The following is a 19309-nucleotide window of genomic DNA, read 5'->3' as shown; positions in this document are numbered from 1 at the left end:
GCATGGCGGATGAGAAGTAGGGATGATGGACGACAAGCAGGGATAAGAAGTAAGAATGATGGATGATACTTGGTATGATGGAAGATAAGTACAGATGATGAATGAGAAGTGGCGATGAGAAGTACGGATGAGGCGTGAGGATGTCCTAAAATTGATGCTACGCATTAGTGTAAAGATACGGTTCGTCAGTAAGAGACATTCCGCAGAGAAAGCCCTCCTTGGTTTGTGTAGGGAGGATTTCTCGATATCATCCATCACCATCTAGAATGACACCACATTCCTGATGCCTCCACAATAACCTTGAAGCTCTTTAACCTAAAGCCATAGGATTTCGGGTAGTCTGCTCATTTAGATTCCCCTCCAGAATGAAACCTGTTTTTCCACACTAGCCTGGCTTTTTGAACGGATGTAATTTAGTTTTTTTCTTTCCAAGAATTAAGTTTGTCAGAGTGTGTTGGTAGTCTATGACTGTTGTTTTGGGTTACTTCTATTTCCTAACCCTGTTAGCACTTCTAGAAGTGGGAATGCTTCTACTTTTCTTGAAGTCTCTAGACTTCTTTTATTCTGTTCCACCCCATCGCTAACATTTAATATGCTCCTGGCATACAGTGTTGCCCAGGGCAGGATGCAGCAGGTGGGCAGGTTTTTATCTTTGAAGGAACTTCCTCTAAGAATGAGGAATTCTATTATTTCAACCAATCAAACAACAGCCTCACATAATTCTTCTTGTTTGGCAACTGTATTCAGCTGGTAAGGTAGTGCAGCATGCTAAGTTCTTACTGACGACATCTGTGTACACTATGCAGCTCCAGGATTGAATCTCCGGCTGTCCTCAGCATTTCAACATTCAGAGTCTAATCAAATGAGTAGCACAGGGAGATGAGGTGTATTGGCCAGATTCCTACAATATTTTGTCCATGGTAAGAGCCAAGCCTTCAAGTTCCCACTGTCAATGAATTATTACCTTACTGCTTCCCAACTATACCCTTTATTGGAAACCTTTTCCCAAAATATATTGAATGAATGAGCAAACATCTGCGTGATATGGAGCACTCCTTAGAAAACAAGATTAGCAATAGGAAATGCTTAATTTGAGCCTGTGGTTTAAGGTGCTCGACACTGGCACTTAATTGTCAACACCGGTGCTTTCGACAGTCTGCCACAAGGTGGCACTGTCTGAGATGACCACACCAAAAGTCAATTATGAATTCAATAGACATGATAAATAAGTATTACTCGCCTCCCAAGCCATTCATATAGCTTTGAAGGCCTTGAATAGTTTGAATTGTCACACTTGTAGGAGTGTGATGATTAGCAGTTGTGTTGTACTATCATTGCCAGCATTGCAGGAACAATGTGTGGTGCAAGCTGCAGTGGCCCCCTGACGAGAGGCCTGGTACTTCTGTTTTTACAAATTAGGCACTGGGAATAGGACCATTGCACTACAGTGTTGCAAACAGTTAGACCAAACACTTCCTGTACTTAATCAGCTTCTGGCGCAGTTACAATGAATTATTTAGGAGTACCTGGGATTTCATCTGCCTCTCCATTGATAGACTTAAAGCGGTTCCCCTCAATCCTCACATTTGGGCAGAGAACATCTAGAATAAAAAGATAAAAACCATTAATATTTATTTTAAAATATTGCAAAGCTCATAAATCGAGAACTAGTCACAATTGCATTCACAATGTAAGTACATTCAGTTTATTTGTGAAGTTGCTTCCTGGCGCTAAATATAAATATGTCTACAGCATTGATTACATTTTAGTTTGTGAGAATAAAAGACATACAAAAAATATGATTGGTAATGTTTTCAGAAACAACAGTTACATATAGTCCAATATATCTAGCCTGTTTCATTTGTGAGCATCTTACCTTTATTTGCTTTATCTAGAAGGGCTGTAGGCTACCCTTGTTTGACACATTTACACCAGTGCACAGTATGCCTTTCTACATGTACTAATCCATCTTGTATTCAAAATGCACCTAGCTATGCTCAGCTAGTACCTATTAATATTGGCAATTTTAAACCTGAGAGTCTAGAAATAAAGGTTCGCAGGTACCTATGCAGTGAGAGATCACCAAACTAGACCATCTTTATAGGGTGGCCAAAGGACTGCTGAGTACATTAAAATCAGATAAGTAAGAAGGGAAGAACTTCTTTCGGAAGCACAATGCCACAGACCATTTAATTACCAGCTAAACCATGCAAAGATGTTTGAACATGGACGCTGAGGGGAATAACTAGTGAGCAACAGGGTGGAGCATGGCAATCTTCTGTTCATGTCCAGAAAGCTGTCAGCACAGCACCCATAAATGGGTGTAGCTTCAAGGGAGGGGGGGGGGGTGTTTGGGGAGTCACATCCATTATTTAACAAATAGTCGGTACAGTAAGGTTTCGGTCAGATTTCACCTGGGCTTTTTGAATACTCACAAATGAAAGAATACGTTAAGGGATGGATGAATGAATGCATCACTTCAAGGACGAGTGACTGAGTGCATTCACTCATCCATTTATTGATTCATTCTTGCATTAACCCGCTCGTCCATCCACAAAATCACACAAAGAAACTCAGCAATCAGTGAAGAGGAACGCTCAGGTCTATTGGCTGCACAATGCTTGTTTAATAATAGAAAATGCATACAATATATTACTCTGAGCATTTTATACTAATATTAGCTTGTCACTGAAGCTCAACTGACAGTATTAAGATGGTGCTTTCTCTAGATAATGTATTATATAGTTAACAGTGGAAACAAACGTGATCCCTTACCTCTCTCCATCGTGACAAATCTCTTGAGGGAGGGCTTTGAGACAGGGATGGCTTTGGGAGGGGTCCATGATACTCTTTCACAGTGTGCAATTACTGGAAGCATGGTAGGAACTTCCACCACCATGCTAAGGAAATTCATATTCACATATGTTCTCTGGCACGATTGAGTCTGAAAGCACAGCAGCAGTGATGCCAGATTCTAAGACCTGTTGGAAGCCTGATAGGGACGCGGGAAAATCTACTATAAACCCAATGATACATCACTCAATTACAGCAAACATAGGGGCATATTACCATGTCAGCGATAATTATCGCTAATGACATGCAAAGTGGGCGTGCCAAGATGTTAGCGACTGGAAACAGTCGCTAACATCGCTATCTCCTATGATCAACACAGGCGTTGTTTTGGAAATATTCGCGCTAAGCGCGAATATCTCCAAAAGCTAACGCCTGCCCTGACCAGTTCTTAGCCATGTTAGCCAATGAGAGGTGGATAACATGGCTAAGAGCATTGTCACGGTAATGCCTGAATATCGCTGTATTGACAGTGATATTCACGCATTTTGCCTGTTTTTTATCGCTCCTGAGATAAACCTTGCTAATAGCAAGGTATCTCAGCGATAAAAACAGGTGAAGGGCGGCGATAGAACTATTGCCGTTAAGCCAACACAGCGAAATTATCGCTAGTTGTTGGTAATATGCCCCATAGTCTTTCAGCGCGGTTTCAAAATATGCTTCTAGCGCGCATCCTAAAATCAGAGCACAAAATAATGTTTAAGATATTAAATATAACATTGTGCAGTATGAAAGCACATAGTGATTACATGTGCCAAACAGTCTTAGATCCACAAAGACTTCAAACCGTATAATGTCCTTACAAAATAAAGACCTACCTCCTTTTCTCTCAATATATAAATAGTTTCCTATGAATCAGTAAAAGGAAGGATGAACACAGCTAAGCAATACCTTTAGATAGCTTTAAGCAGTGATGACTTTTATTTAACAAAGCACTTTCACACTAAGGCCCTCATTAGGATAGCGGTTTTTCCGCATCCTCCAGGCCGGCGGAAGAGTCCGCCGGCCCGGAGGATGCGGAAAAACTGCTGCGGAGCCTTCACAGACCCCCTGCCAGATTAGGATGGCTGGGGGGTCAGGAAGACCGTCCGCAGCTTTTCCGCCGCGGTCGCTTTCCGACCGCGGCGGAAAAGCTCTAACATGTCTGGCGGTGTCTATCAGACACCGCCAGGCATATTAGGATGTCAGCATTTCTATGCCTTTCCACGGCGGCATTTCCGCCGTGAAAAGGCATACAGACTTTTGTTTGGGGGCCCGTTGCGGGCCCCCAGGGGTGAAGGGGGTGTGGGGTGTGCACATGGGAAGTAACTATGGTACCCCCCTGTATTTGCGTGCACGAAGCGGCAGGCACCTCGAGGTGCTTGCCGCTTTGCGCATGCAAATGCACTGCTTTAATTTTTAACCTTGCGGCGGGTGCTGCTTGAAGCAGCACCCGCCGCAATGTTAAAAATACAGGATGTGACCGCCACCCTGGCGGTCACATCCTAATTGCACAGGAGGGACCGCCGCTGCCCCTGCGGACGGTCCCTCCTACTCTGGGGTGGCGGACGGACGCAGGTCCGTCCGCCATCCTAATCGACCCCAATATCTTTTACGCCCCTACATATAATAGTAAAAGTGAAACAAAAGTCCCAGAATGCAAAGTACAATTAGCTAATGCATTGAAACTGCCCCAAAAAAATTACCCAAGGTGTCACTGCGCAGCCGTTGAGTATCAAGTGAAAACATTCAGGTGAGTCAGTGTTAGAGTTAAAAGTTAATACATGTGTATAATCCCAAATTTTTGAATTTTTCTGACTCTCCTCCACACAGTAATCCCATTAGCCCCACCCCCTTCTCTCTGTGTTCCATATCGTTTCTAGTGCTTCTGTTTTCACCTTTCTTTCAATGTATTTTCTCTTGAGATGACTTTAAAAAAAAACGAAACTGATTTAAGGTTCAGTAACATGCATCACACGACTATCGAATCTCATTGAACTTCATAAATACTAATTTTGGTGTTCTCGATCAGTCAGTACATTTGCACATTAATAATGATGCTATCCATTCCCCAAATAAATCACAGTCTTACAATGTGATGAGCACTATTTAAAGTAAACCAGAATCTCAGACAAGACCTCCAGCAGTACAGCACCAGTACCACAGTCAGCACCATCAGCGTCCCAGGAATGACACGCCATGGGCAAAAACTCCAGCAGAAAAGCATATTTAACATGGTGGATATTTCCATCAGCACCTCAGACATGAGTATGGCCAATTACGCCAACTTCAGCAACAGAGCAACCCTAAACACAATATGCAACACATCTTACAGCACACCACTAACATAAATTTCAATAGTACAACAATCCCTGAGGCAATGGCTGTAACCTCAGCAGCACTCTAAAAAGAACAACATGTATTCCTTAACAAAATAGATTTAAGCTATTTTAGAGCTGGCGTCCTTGGCGCAGTCCTGTCCTAAATTTTTGCCTTCAATCCTCTTGTTTTCCTACCTTCGGGCCCGATTCACAGAACTAACTTAAGATAAAATCCTAAACTTACTATCATTTTGGTATTCACAGAAGCCACTTACTCATTTCGGTATTCGCAGAAGTTAGGAGTCCTAACTTTAGGACTCCTAAATGCCTTCCGTGAATACCGAAAGTCTTAAAATTAGGATTTTTCTCAATTTAGTAGTAGTAAAGTTAGGACTCCTAACTTTAGGACTCCTAAATCCCTTCTGTGAATACCGAAAGTCTTAAAATTAGGATGTTTCTCAATTTAGTAGTAGTAAAGTTAGGACTCCTAACTTTTGGACTCCTTAATGCCTTCTGTGAATACCGAAAGTCTTAAAATTAGGATTGTTCTCAACTTTACTACCACTAAACTGAGAAATCTGCAATTTTGTGAGCGTGCCAGTAAACTCTGCTCTGACGGTGGTGGCAGAGTTTTTGTTGAACTCCGCAGACTTCCGATTGGAGCACAGAGTAGCAAAACTCCACAAACTCCACCGGCGGAGCAGAGTTTACCGCACACTCCTACCTATGACACTTTAGGGTCTACCTTAGGGGTTGACATATAAGTATCAAAAAGGAAAATAGCGTTCTATTGAGCGGGGCGGGCCATGACGGAGCAGTTCCGTCATGGCCCGCCCCGCTCAATAGAACGCTCAGCGCAGGCGAGGAATCCGCGCCGCGCAGGCGTGCCAAGCGGGCCATGACGGAACCGCTCCGTCATCAGCACAGCGCCACCGCAGCTGATGACGGAGCGGCTCCGTCATCAGTATCGAAGGAGTTAAATGCTGTTTTGTAACTTCTATGTGTGCTGCTTAATGCAGCACACATATAAGTTGCAAAACTGCATTTTTTTAAATGATTTACAAGACAGTGTTAGGCCGCGTTGTGTGGTTTAACGCTGCCTTGTAAATGAGACGAGGCCCCTTTCGCCATCAGTGACGTTGTGGTGGCAATAGGGGCTTGTAAATATGCCCCATAGTATCACCAGATTGCAGGCTCCAGGGGCAGAATCTCCGAGGCTAACAGCAAATCTCACATCCAGAGTTAGAGCCATGTCCAGGGGTGTTGCAATGTTCTGTGTGCGGATATAATGTATTAAGAAACTTTGTACTCAAATACATATTGATATCTAAAAAACAAAATAATAAGTGTGTCCTGTAAAAATATCGCCATGAAATGATAATCTCCCATCACAAAATCTTAAATCGCAGTACTGCCCCAGTTCTGTAGAACCCTCTTTTCGCAGTCTTTGCCGCGTTTTACATTGAAAACAAAACACAGACATTTTTAGAGCCGACTTTGACACCACCTTTACCCTACAGCACTTTAGTCTGTCTGCCACTGTTACATGAAATCCGCCTGAGTGCGGCAGTCTTTAATCCATTGAAGAATCCCACAGACTGGCATTACAGGGTGACCTCTGTCTGACCAGCCTGCGTGTGCTCTGTGACACTGCAGCCTTGGCATAATGCCGCTTATGCCGTGCAAGCAGATTTGCATACTTTTCAGTTTCATCCGGATTATCCTTTGCTTTGAAATGAATGGAGTGAAAACAAGCATTGACAAAGCCAATTATTTTAGCTTTCATATAGTGTAATGTATAGTGAAAAAAATATTTCTCTACTTCAGGAAAACGCACATAACATGCACAGTTTAGATAGCAGCGCTTAAGTGTCGCTTTCGTAAAAGGGCTAAATGGAACAATCGCTTGAGGTGCAATGGAAATGTGCCCCCCCCAATCCCCACCCCCACTGAAATGGCTGAATTCTCGACTTTTGCAGGAGGGCAGACGTGAAAGGAGGTTCAGGTGACTCACTAGAAATGTTGTGTATGGGGCGCGTGAGCATAGAGGCACGGAGGGAGGCATGCATAAGGTGGCCCCGTGAACATAGGCAAAGAGGAGTAGGAGGTATGAGCAAGGGAATGCTGACAGCACACGAAGCGGTGCAGGAGGTAGAGAGAAGCGCTGTGATCATGGGTAGTGGGACATTACATTGAGTCACCAGGGCAAGATGGCAGAGACCTGCTGTCGACACGGAGGTGAAGGTGGGTCAGCATGGGTAGGGATGTGCATTTGTAGGGTGCAGGCAGGGCTTTAAGTGGGCCGGGTCTCACCGGTGCTGAGCACCGGCAGTTTTTTAAAGGGGGCCTCGAAACGGGTCTCTATTGGGTTCTGTTTTGTGTCCTGGTACAGGTGGTCCATTTTTCTCTGGACTGCAGTGACCGCAGGCACATCCATGTGCGCTGCTCAATATGCTCACTTCTCACTAGTGGAGAAGTTACGGCATGACATCATGCCAGGTGAGCGGTCTAGGGGAAGGGAAATCCTTTAACCCCTTCACTGCGGGGTGTTCTCCGTCGAACTATGGGACCTCCTGGACACCACAGCACCAGACGTCGCCTTCATCACGGAAACCTGGATGAACAACTCCTCGGCCCCAGACATCGCCATAGCCATCCCCAACGGCTACAAGATCGCCCGGAAGGACTGCGTCAAACAAATCGGAGGAGGAATCGCCATCATCTACAGGATAACCATCAACATCACGACCACCACCGAAGACACACCCCTCGCCGCCGAACAGCTACACTTCCAGACTCACACCGACTCGAGAACCACCCTCAGAGGAACACTCATCTACAGACCCCCGGGCCCACGCACACAATTCAGCGAAACCATCGCCAACTTCATCAGCCCGCACGCCCTAGCCTCACCAGAACACATCCTCCTCGGGGACCTGAACTTTCACCTGGAGAAAAACAACGACAACAACACCACCACCCTGCTTGACAACCTCGCCAACCTCGGACTCAAACAACTGGTGAGCGCCCCCACCCACATCGCTGGCCACACACTCGACCCCATCATCTCCGCCAGCAACCACGTCTCCTTCAGCCACTCTTCCGGACTACACTGGACCGACCACAGATGCGTCCACTTCACCTTCAAACGGGACACTCACCACCACCGTACACAACAAATCCCCCGCAGATGCTGGAGCAAAATCACCACAGACCAGCTCCTCTCAACACTGAACCAGAAGCCACCAGCCAACATCACCAACGTCAACAACGCAGCCCTCAACCTCTCACACTGGATCACCAACTGTGACGACAACCTCGCACCGCTAAGAAACCCCCCAGGCGGGACCAGCAACAGGAAAACCCCATGGTTTACGACGCCCTCAAAGAATCTAAGAAAGCCTGCCGTACCCTCGGAAAAACCTGGCGCAACGATCGAACCACAGAAAACATGTCAGCCCTCAAGATCGCCACCCGTGAACACCACCAGCTGATCCGCTCCACCAAAAGGACATCGTTCAAAGAGCGACTAGACAACAACAACCACAACAGCAAGGAACTCTTCAACATCGTTAAAGAGCTTTCCAACTCCAGCGCCAGCTCCAACGACATCACACTTACACAAGAACTCTGCAACTCCCTCGCCTCGTTCTTCCACCGAAAGATCGCAGATCTACACGACAGCTTCGGACCACAACTCCCGCCACCTACTACCGAACCAGAAGCCCCCACCACCACCCTAAGCTCCTGGACCCCTATCAGCTCCGAAGAGACCATAAGCATTATGAACTCCATCCACTCTGGCTCCCCCTCGGACCCTTGCCCCCATCATATCTTCAACAAAGCCGATACCATCATCGCACCCCATCTCCGGAACATTATCAACAGCTCATTCGCATCAGCCATCTTCCCCGAGAGCTGGAAACACGCAGAAATCAACGCCCTCCTGAAAAAACCCACGGCAGACCCCAACGACCTGAAGAACTTTTGCCCCATCTCTCTTCTTCCCTTCCCGGCCAAGGTCATCGAGAAGACCGTCAACAAACAGCTGACCGCTTTCCTCGAGGCTAACGACTCGCTCGACCCATCTCAGTCTGGATTTCGAGTCAACCCCAGCACAGAAACCGCCCTCATCGCAGTCACCGACGACATCAGGACCCTGATGGACAACAGAGAAACAACCGCCCTCATCCTCCTGGACCTCTTGGCAGCCTTCGATACCGTGTGCCACCGCACCCTAATAACCCGCCTCTGCTCCACTGGAATCCTTGGAAAAGCCCGGGACTGGATCATCTTGTTCCTCTCCGACAGAACCCAGAGAGTCCGCCTCCCTCCCTTCCGCTCAGAACCCACCGAGATCATCTGCGGCGTTCCCCAAGGCTCCTCACTCAGCCCAACCCTCTTCAATATCTACATGAGCCCCCTCGCAGCCATCGCATGCAAACACAACATCAACATCATCTCCTACGCCGACGACACCCAGCTAATACTCTCCCTCACCAAAGACCCAGCCACGGCCAAAACCAACCTACAGGAAGGCATGAAAGATGTTGCGGAATGGATGAAGCTCAGCCGCCTTAAACTGAACTCAGACAAGACGGAGGTCCTCATCCTCGGACAATCCCCTTCAGCCTGGGATGACTCCTGGTGGCCCACGGCGCTGGGCACAGCACCGACCCCCTCAGACCACGCACGCAACCTCGGATTCATCCTGGATCCCCTCCTCACGATGACCAAGCAAGTCAACACCGTCTCGTCATCATGCTTCAACATCCTACGCATGCTTCGTAAGATCTTCCGGTGGATCCCCGCCGAAACCAGAAAGACGGTCACCCATGCCCTCGTCACTAGTCGACTGGATTACAGCAACACCCTATACGCAGGAACTATCCCCAAACTCCAGAAACGACTACAACGCATCCAGAACGCCTCCGCACACCTCATCCTCGACATTCCACGCCACAGTCACATATCCGCCCACCTGAAACACCTGCACTGGCTCCCCATCAACAAGAGGATCACCTTCAGGCTCCTCACCCACGCACACAAAGCACTCCACAACAGGGGCCCCGAATACCTCAACAGCCGCCTCTCGTTCTACAGGCCCGCCCGTCAGCTCCGCTCAGCCAGCCTCGCCCTCGCCACCGTCCCACGGATCCGCAGAACCACCGCCGGAGGAAGATCGTTCTCCTACTTGGCGGCTAAGACATGGAACTCCCTCCCCACACACCTCAGAACTACACAGGACCACCTCGCCTTCAGGAAGAGCCTCAAGACCTGGCTCTTCGAGCAGCAGTAGCCCCCCCCCCCCACTCCAGCGCCTTGAGACCCTCACGGGTTAGTAGCGCGCTCTACAAATTATATGATTGATTGATTGATTGATTATTATATACAAGCCATAGTTGCTGTTTACTATTCTTATACAACTAACAACCATTGACAAAGCCACTAGACCTGCCTTCTTGTAGGTATGATGTTACTTGATGTATCATATATCTGGATGCAATGACAGAAACAGCAAAATACAAGTCGGGCAGAATACTATGCTAAGCACAGATTTTTTGCTTAGGGGTGTTTTAAGCCACGCCCTTAATTATTTTGTCCGCGCCCTGTTGAGAGACCCCCCCACCCCAGTTTTTTCATCTCACTTAAATCCCTGGGTGCAGGTATATGATGGGTGTACAAATTGAGACAAGAAGGTGCAGGATTCAGTAGTAGCAGTGGCAGCTGTGTGCAGCACACAAGGGTGGTAAGAACGCGCAGGCTATGTCAGAGGGCAAAGTTGTACAGGGAGCAAGGGGCGTGTGCAGCACTCGGGAGCGTGCCAGGGATACAGGAGGGAGCACGAGCCGTGAGGCGCAGGCGCGCATGCGCAAGAAAGCACCTCGGGGATCGGCAGGAAAGTATCTCTCAAGGAAGCACTGGAGGGCACAAGTGGGCAGGCAGAAGAGCGCAAGCACGGAGGCAGAGCAGAGGCACGAGTAGAAACTAGCATTGTGGAATATCAGCACAGGCGAACAGAGGCAGAACGCCTTGTAGCAGGCAGGTGGGCAAAGTTGAAACACAACCAGAGAGGCACAGGGAGTTACATGCAAAGGCGTCGGGAAGCACATTCGAGGAGACACAGAGTTAAATACAGAAAGGCAGAGGACCGAGAGGCCCACAAGTGCATGGGCACAGATGCACAAGAGGGCAAGTGCAGGGTTGTATTGGGACTATAAAGAGGGGAAGGCAGGCAGGTATTCAGAGGGGATAAAGGCAGAGGAAGGGACGGACAATCATGCTCTGGGGTAGTCTGGACAGAAAAGTACATATGGGCAAGAGTCTTACAGCTACAGGCGGAGAGGCACTCAAGCGCATGAGCATGTGCAGGAAGGCATTGGGACTGTACAGAGTGGAAGGCAGACAGGTAATCATGGGCAGAAGTCAGAGGGGGTAAAGGCAGAGGATGGGATGGACAATCATGCGCTAGGGTAGTCTGGACAAAAAGGTACATATGGGTAACAGTCTTACAGCGCACAGTGAGCTACAAGGATTGGATGGAAGGAGACGTGCAAGGGCCCTCCCTGGGACATCTGATTCTAGCTTCACCGCATACTGCGTGGCCCAGCTAGATATGGGTCTCACCCATCCGTGCACAATTCTAGGGTGCGTGTCCTCCAGTGGCTCGCTTGATATGAAGGGGTTCGGCAGCCTTTGCTGCCAGAGGTCAGTGGCTAGCAACCTGTACCCTGTTGAGAAACAGGGGAAGGTATCCTCATGCTCACTGGGCTCCTGCAGGACAGGTGCACTACTGGGGTACAGATTGAGCAGGGGTGGGCACCATGGCAGGAGTTGGCATGGTGGCCAGCATGATCCTGGCGCCCAAGTATGGCTCTTGGCCCTCTTCTTCTGCAGGGACACCATTGAGGGACATGTTGGCCATAGCAGCATTTGAGGCTAGCAGCAACACCAGACAGGGTGTGGCGCCGCGGCCAGGGCGACTGACGCTGGAATCTGGGGACCACGGTTCGATCCCCGGCTGCGGCGGCAGGTCAGCCCAGCACCATGTGACTCTGGGCAATAGCTCGCTTAATCTTCCCGACGGCCCCCCAGCGCCTAGAGACCCTTACGGGTGATTGTGCGCTTTACAAATGTGGACTTTACTTTACTTTACACAGCATGTTCCTGTTGCACGTTATAGCTTAGTCTTAAACCCCGAAGCATACATGACGCAGCAGCAGAATGTCATGGTCGAGCACCCTGTACATACTGCCACGTAACAACACAAGCTCCATCCCAGGAGTGCCTTCACGGAAACCCCCTCATTACATTTCTGGAGAAGTGTGGCTCAATGGTTAGAGCGGCAGACCCTGATGCAGATGTCTGGCCCGGGACCAGGGTTCAATTCCCGCCTCGGCAAGTCTTGGGCTCAATTTCCTCGGACCTGATAATTCTCGCCTCGGTGCCTATTCTAATCATGGGTCCCACTCTGCAACTCTGGGCAATAGCTTGCTTAATCTCCACAACGGCCCCGGGATGCCTGGCTGCACCTGGGGAGTGCCCACGAGTGGACATTTCACAGGGAAGCCAGTAGGGGTCCCTAAGCGGTATACGGACAGCGCCGGGACACTTCCAGCTGAGGTAGCTGTGCTCTTTACAAATGTCGGTATTATTATTATTATTATTACCCCAGGGCCCAACTCCACCTGGCTTGGCCACACTCACTCTCCAGGCTCCACAAGAGGGCACAAACTAGTAGAAAGACTGCATATATGATTGCATTGGCCGTCATCCGATGCAATAAGTGACTCGCATTCAACCAAGGGGCTGCACCCATGTGCATAAGATTGAATCTGCATGCCATGCTTACGCCTTTGTGCACTATGTAGTAATGCGCTGCAGCGGTCACTCCTGGTTCAGAAACCAAAGGATATGTTGACCTGGTGGTGCTTAGGTACCACTGCACCAAAGGTGAAAACACAACATTTAAACACGTCATACTATAGAGAACAATTCTTCTCTGATGCCTTGATTCATCAGGCATTTTATTTTAATGAAAGACTCGTTCCGGTTCGACACGGTTTCCAATCAGCCAACTTGAAATTAATCAAAGCTCATTCCAAGAATTTCTCCAATGTAAGGACACAAGGAACACATCATGACGATTTTTTATTTACCGACCACAAGTGGACTTGCTCCGTCGTTCTTTCATACATTTTTCTGCTCTCAGCCCAGACCGCACACATAATGTGACTGGCTGGCAGACAGGACCCGCCAGACGTGGGGTATATTTTTCTACAAAAAACAATGGAATATACTTAGGACTTCATTCAGTGTCCTGGTAACCCTGATTAGGGTACATAGCTTGCACCCAAATCTGGTTCACAAATAAAGTACCTGTTGCTCAAGACCAGCTGGTTTCTCCCCGCATAAAAACCAGGCAAAATTTGTCAGGCAAAAAAAAAAAAATACTCAAGATTCCAGGTTTAGTAGCACTTAACAGGGAAAATATGTGGTAATATTTTTGTATTTCAGCAAATGCGATATATATCACATGAAAAACACTTAAAGAGGCACAAAGTATAATAGGGCAAACCTCTGATCAAAAGTTACCATTTTTAAACCAACTTAAAAATGCAATCCACAGGGAAATGCCCTCATGAATAAATTACACAAAATAATGCAAATGACCGCTCCTACCGAACTGTTTCTCCCCTCTCTAACTAGTATTTACATCAGTGGTTTGCATTTGTCACTTTCAGGGATAGCCAAGATGCTGAATGCATTATCTATGTACATGACTTTGCAATGACATGGAGGTCAGATCATTAGCTCCTTCCGCTAAGCAGGGACAACATATAGCAGAAGACGCGTCAGCTCGTTAGCAAGCCCTAACCAATCTGCAATCTTGACTCTTGCATTTTAATGAGGTGTCCAGTCTGATGAGGGCCCCTATTGGTAACTGGAATTCAGCTCAGCTGCAGCACATCAAAGTTAAATAGACATCCGTACGCTGTGCGCAATGGGAGTGATTGGTTCTAGTTGATGCAGGCAAGATGCAAAAATGGATGATCCCAAATTTGCAATGTGTGCTATTTTGATCTATTTTACAGGCATGTGTGAAGGCATGTTTTATGGATTTCCATAGAATCTCTTTAAAGCCTTCTGATCTGACCTTACACCTTGAGACGCTTCTGCTAGAGAGAACAGAGGCACTTTCTTTCTAATTGCCGGGTCTGGTGGCTTAGTGGATTATTGCGTCCACTGCAGGGGCCTGTGTTTGATCTCATGGTCACAGGTTCAAATCACCGTCGGTCCACTCAGCCTTTCATCCTTCTGAGGTCAATAAAATGAGTTACATTTGGTAACAATAAACATCTGCTATTCAACACTAAGATACCCTTGGGTGAACGTGCACTTTACAAATATCTATGTCTAATTACTCAGCCGTAGCCGTGCGATTTATGGCCAGTACCATTTCAAGATGAGAATAAATCCATCAGGAAATCTTCAGTGGAAGTCAAAAGCCCCAAAGGATGAAGCTAGGAGATACACTGGCAGTGTTCCCTGCACTGAATGATATTTTTTAATAGTTTGGGTTTATAAAAAAGCATGTGTGTAAGCCTATGCAAAATACAGAATTACACTTTCTTGTAAGGTGTATTGCGTAAGTGTTGGTATAAGGTACATCACGCACCTCGTTCCCGAGCAGTGTTGAACAGGGAGTATGGCCCCAGGAAAATACCATTATTGGGGAAAGGCTAAACGTAAATTATTGGGTGAAGGCAGCGCTTAATAAAAATCTGTGTTTCCTGCTTTTTATGAATTACAAGACATTTGGTGCTAATCCAATGTCAATAGGGATGCTGTAGCAGGGTAGGGGAGCATTAATAGCATCTGCCTTTTCTTCCTAATATGCTTTATCGCGAGTCTTGTGGGATCTAGGGTCCTGGTCTGGTGTTTTTCCCCAGAAGTGGCTAGTTTGTTTGCCAGATAAGTTGGATATTCTTCTTGAGGGCTTTATATGGGATGCAGCTCATCTCGAAGAGAATCTTGTCTGGAAGGGCAGGCAGTGCAGGTCTTTCAACATGGGGGTGATGTGTTTGAATTTCTTTGAGCCCTTGATGAGGAATGCCACGTTGTGTAAGATACTTTTCTGGGATTCTGTGGTGGTATTGGGAAAGTTGCTGAGCAGAGAATAACCTCTGTCTAGAAGTGAGGACTAAGGTTTTAGCTGTTTCACCTTGAAGTCTGTGTGTGAAAAACAGCTTCAGGGAGCTGTCTTGGTCTTCCCTACAATATGTTGCTTGCATTAGAGGTCTGCAGAATCCTAAATACTTTGCATCACCTGTCAGCTGGCGGGGGCGTAGACTGGTTGGTTTAAATCGGAGAGTCCGGCTTGAATCTGGGGTTGGTTTGTTCTATTGGCAAACAGGAGTAATTCAGTGTTTTTGAGTTTTATCTTCAGGAAGTTAGCTGATATCCAATATTGGATGAGTTTGAAGCAGAATTTGAATATATAGTATTCCTGGGGGGACATTTATAGGTAGAATTGTGGTATCATCTGCATCTTGATTGACCTTAGTGCTGCTGTCAGCAGGAATGGATTCAAAACATTTTCTGCTGAGGTTATAGAGGATTGAAGGAAGGATAGAGCCCAGCTGTATTGGACAGGAGACAGGGGGTGATTATGATAGTGTGGAACATATTTGCATGAGCTGGCACTGATTGGGGATGTTGAAAAAGTATATTTTCAATCAATCAATCATAGCATTTGTAAAGGGCACCACATACCCGTGAGGGTCTCAAGGTGCTAGGGGGGGAAGCAGCTACTTTACGAAGAACCAGGTCTTGAGAAATCTTCTGAAGGCCAGAAGGTGTTCGGTCTGCCGTAGGCGGATGGGGAGGGTGTTCCATGTCTTGGCGGCGAGGTGGGAGAATGACCTGCCGCCGGTGGTCACTCTTTGGATGCGGGGGACGGTGGCGAGGGCGCAGTCTGCGGAGCGGAGCTGGCGGGTGGAGGTGTAGAGGCTGAGTCGGCTGTTAATGTACACTGGTCCGGTGTTGTGGAGTGCCTTGTGTGGGTTGGCGAGGAGTTTAAAGGTTATCCTCTTGTTGATGGGAAGCCAGTGCAGGTGGGATGTGATGTGGCTGTGGCGAGCGATGTTGAGGATCAGGCGTGCAGAGGCGTTCTGAAATGCGTTGGAGCCGTTTCAGGAGTTTGGTCGAGACTCCTGCAAGATAGTGCCTGGAAATCCCATCATGTTCTCAGTGTGTTGATCAGAGCTGGGTGGTTGACTGTGTCAAAAGCTGCAGAGAGGTTGAGCAGGACAAGGAGCGAGGAGTTGTTCCTGTTGTTATGGCGGAGGGTGTCTTAAAGTACTGGGATTGTTTCTCTCTCTCAATGCTCGAGTGTGACCTAAGGCTTTATTGGGGATACTGCAAAAGATTGATCTTGTTTAGGTGCTTATGTTGCTTTTTTTGTGATCTTCCCTATGAATGGAGATAGGGAGAAAGTAGGTAAGGATGGCTGGGTCCAGGGATGGTTTCTTAAGTGGTTTCGTGTTTTTTAAATCTGTTCGTTTTTAGTCTGGGGGGGATTTTAATCTCAGAATAACGTGGGAATTAAGATCAGGCACTCTGACACCCCTACACACGCTTTAATCTGCGCCATCTTGGGTGTGGGCAGGGGCTGCGCTCTAGTCGCGCCGGCCTCCCGCCCTCCCAGATTATTTAACAAGGCTCCTCTTGCTGCTCGCTGCCTGTTAGAGCTCTCCATAGAGGGAGGACTAGGGCTGCGAGCTAGCTATCAGCAGCAGTGAGCTTCTGTTGAACCTGTGTGGTGAATATTTGATTTTAGATCGTGTTTTTTAAATCTGTTCGTTTTTAGTCTGGGGGGATCTTAATCTCAGAATAACGTGGGAATTAAGATCAGGCACTCTGACACCCCTACACACGCTTTAATCTGCGCTCTCAGCCTCGCCCAGCCGTTTTACTCACCGGTTGAGGCGGCGGCGGGCGCCATCTTGGGTGTGGGCAGGGGCTGCGCTCTAGTCGCGCCGGCCTCCCGCCCTCCCAGATTATTTAACAAGGCTCCTCTTGCTGCTCGCTGCCTGTTAGAGCTCTCCCTAGAGGGAGGACTAGGGCTGCGAGCTAGCTATCAGCAGCAGTGAGCTTCTGTTGAACCTGTGTGGTGAATATTTGATTTTAGATCGTGTTTTTTAAATCTGTTCGTTTTTAGTCTGGGGGGGATTTTAATCTCAGAATAACGTGGGAATTAAGATCAGGCACTCTGACACCCCTACACACGCTTTAATCTGCGCTCTCAGCCTCGCCCAGCCGTTTTACTCACCGGTTGAGGCGGCGGCGGGCGCCATCTTGGGTGTGGGCAGGGGCTGCGCTCTAGTCGCGCCGGCCTCCCGCCCTCCTCTCCTCCTATAACATGTGTGTAGGGACCAGACGGCGCAGCGGGCTGGCGCAGCGGGCGCGCCGGATGCGCGCCGAAGCCGCGCCTAAGCCAAGCCCGTCTGCGCCCGTCCGCGGCCGACCGGGGCCAGGGGCCCTGACCCCTGCATCTCGAGCGGGCTGCAGTCAGTCCTACACAAGTAAGAGGCTGTATGACCTCTGTCCCCCTGCTTGCACCGTATGTCTCCACACGATGGTGCCACTGGACCTAGGTCCGTGTCCTCATTGTTCATTTAGAGGTAGATGTTTAGTGCCCGATGTCCCTGACCCGGAAGCGATTATTGCTAAAGGGGGTCTTTTAAATTGTAGATCCATCAGCAAACATGCCCTCCAGCTGTGGGATCTCCTACAGGATGAGGACATGCATATACTATTCCTAACTGAAACCTGGTTAGGAGAACATTCGGACCCAGATATAGTGGCGACCATCCCGCCGGGTTATACACTTCACAGACTTGATAGAGGGAAAGGAAGGGGAGGTGGCATCGCCATCATTGTTAAACACCCTTTTGAGTGTGTCCTAAAACCAGTTAAAATTGAAGACTGCGAAGCTGGCGAATTTACTATCAAACTGACTAAACATGAAGCAATCTCGGGCATCCTTATATATCGACCTCCTGGTTCTCTGGGCAACTTCCGTAGTAGTCTACTAGAAGGGGTTGCTCAGACTGCGATTAAACACAACAAAGTGTTAGTGCTGGGTGATCTGAACCTCCACCTAGAGGATCCCTTACAGAAGGAGGCAGAGGATGTTCGCCTTGTCCTACAAGAACTTCAGCTCAGTTTGTTAAGTGCTGCAGCTACACATCAAAGGGGTCATTGTCTGGACCCTATTTTTGCTAGCTGGGACACGATTAAAGTACTTACCCCCTGGCAGCTCCCTTGGACCGATCACTTCTTGGTCCCTTTCCAATGTCTTTACCAGCCTGGTAGGGCTATTGAGAAGGGGAGGGGAAACATTATGAGACGCAAATGGAGGCAGTACTCTCAGGAAAAATTCATAAGCGCCATCCGGAAAGCACAACCGTGGTGTGCGACGGATAGTGATCAGGCGAACAAGGAATTTAACCTACTTGTGACTGCCACCTTGGATGAGATAGCCCCCTTGAGTAAGGGTAAAGCTAGAGAAGGCCGGCAACGCACTGCCCTGTGGTTCACCCCTGAACTACAGCAAATCAAGTCTAATTGCAAAAAACTGGAAAGGAGCTGGAGGAAGAACCCGACTCTACTAGCTAAGAACATTTACAGCTCTTCTCATCGAAGCTATCAGTATGCGGTACGTAGAGCCAAAGCCAAATATTTTCAGACACGCATTGAGGCAGCTGAGAGCTCCTCGCGTGAATTGTACAAAATATATAAAGAAATATCCTCAGTCTCGGGCTCTAGTACCCCCACAAAGGTCTCTGTGGAGGGATGTAATAAAGTCGCGAATTATTTTTCAAATAAAGTGAAAGCGATTTATGCCTCCTTTTCTCAAGTCCCAGATAAAGGCACAGATTTTGAAGTAGGCTGCTCACTGGTATCCTCTGAGTCCTTACTACAAACTTTCAAGGTTCCCACAGTGGACAATCTTATAAAGATTTGCCGAAGTGTGAAGTCCGGCTCCCCCAATGATCCGGCCCCAGCCTGGGTCATCTCAGAGGGAGTGTCAGCCCTGGAACCTCACATTAGGCAGGTCCTAAAAACCTCCTTTTGCACTCAACAAGTCCCCA

At 47.9% G+C, this 19309-nt stretch overlaps 1 protein-coding gene across 1 annotated transcript in view; it reads right to left on the bottom strand.

Annotated features, from left to right (window-relative positions):
* Window positions 1-19309, bottom strand: part of COL22A1 (collagen type XXII alpha 1 chain) — a 1057215-nt gene that overhangs the window by 646474 nt on the left and 391432 nt on the right. The window contains exon 4 of the mRNA XM_078686128.1: window positions 1527-1601. Coding sequence (XP_078542254.1) covers window positions 1527-1601 — 75 coding nt within the window. The remainder of the gene's footprint in view (window positions 1-1526; window positions 1602-19309) is intronic.

Source organism: Lissotriton helveticus, chromosome 4_1, assembly GCF_964261635.1.
Source record: "Lissotriton helveticus chromosome 4_1, aLisHel1.1, whole genome shotgun sequence".
NCBI classification, from domain to species: Eukaryota; Metazoa; Chordata; class Amphibia; order Caudata; family Salamandridae; genus Lissotriton; species Lissotriton helveticus.
The sequence above is the reverse complement of the archived record's forward strand: the minus strand, read 5'-3'. Positions and strand labels throughout refer to the sequence as shown.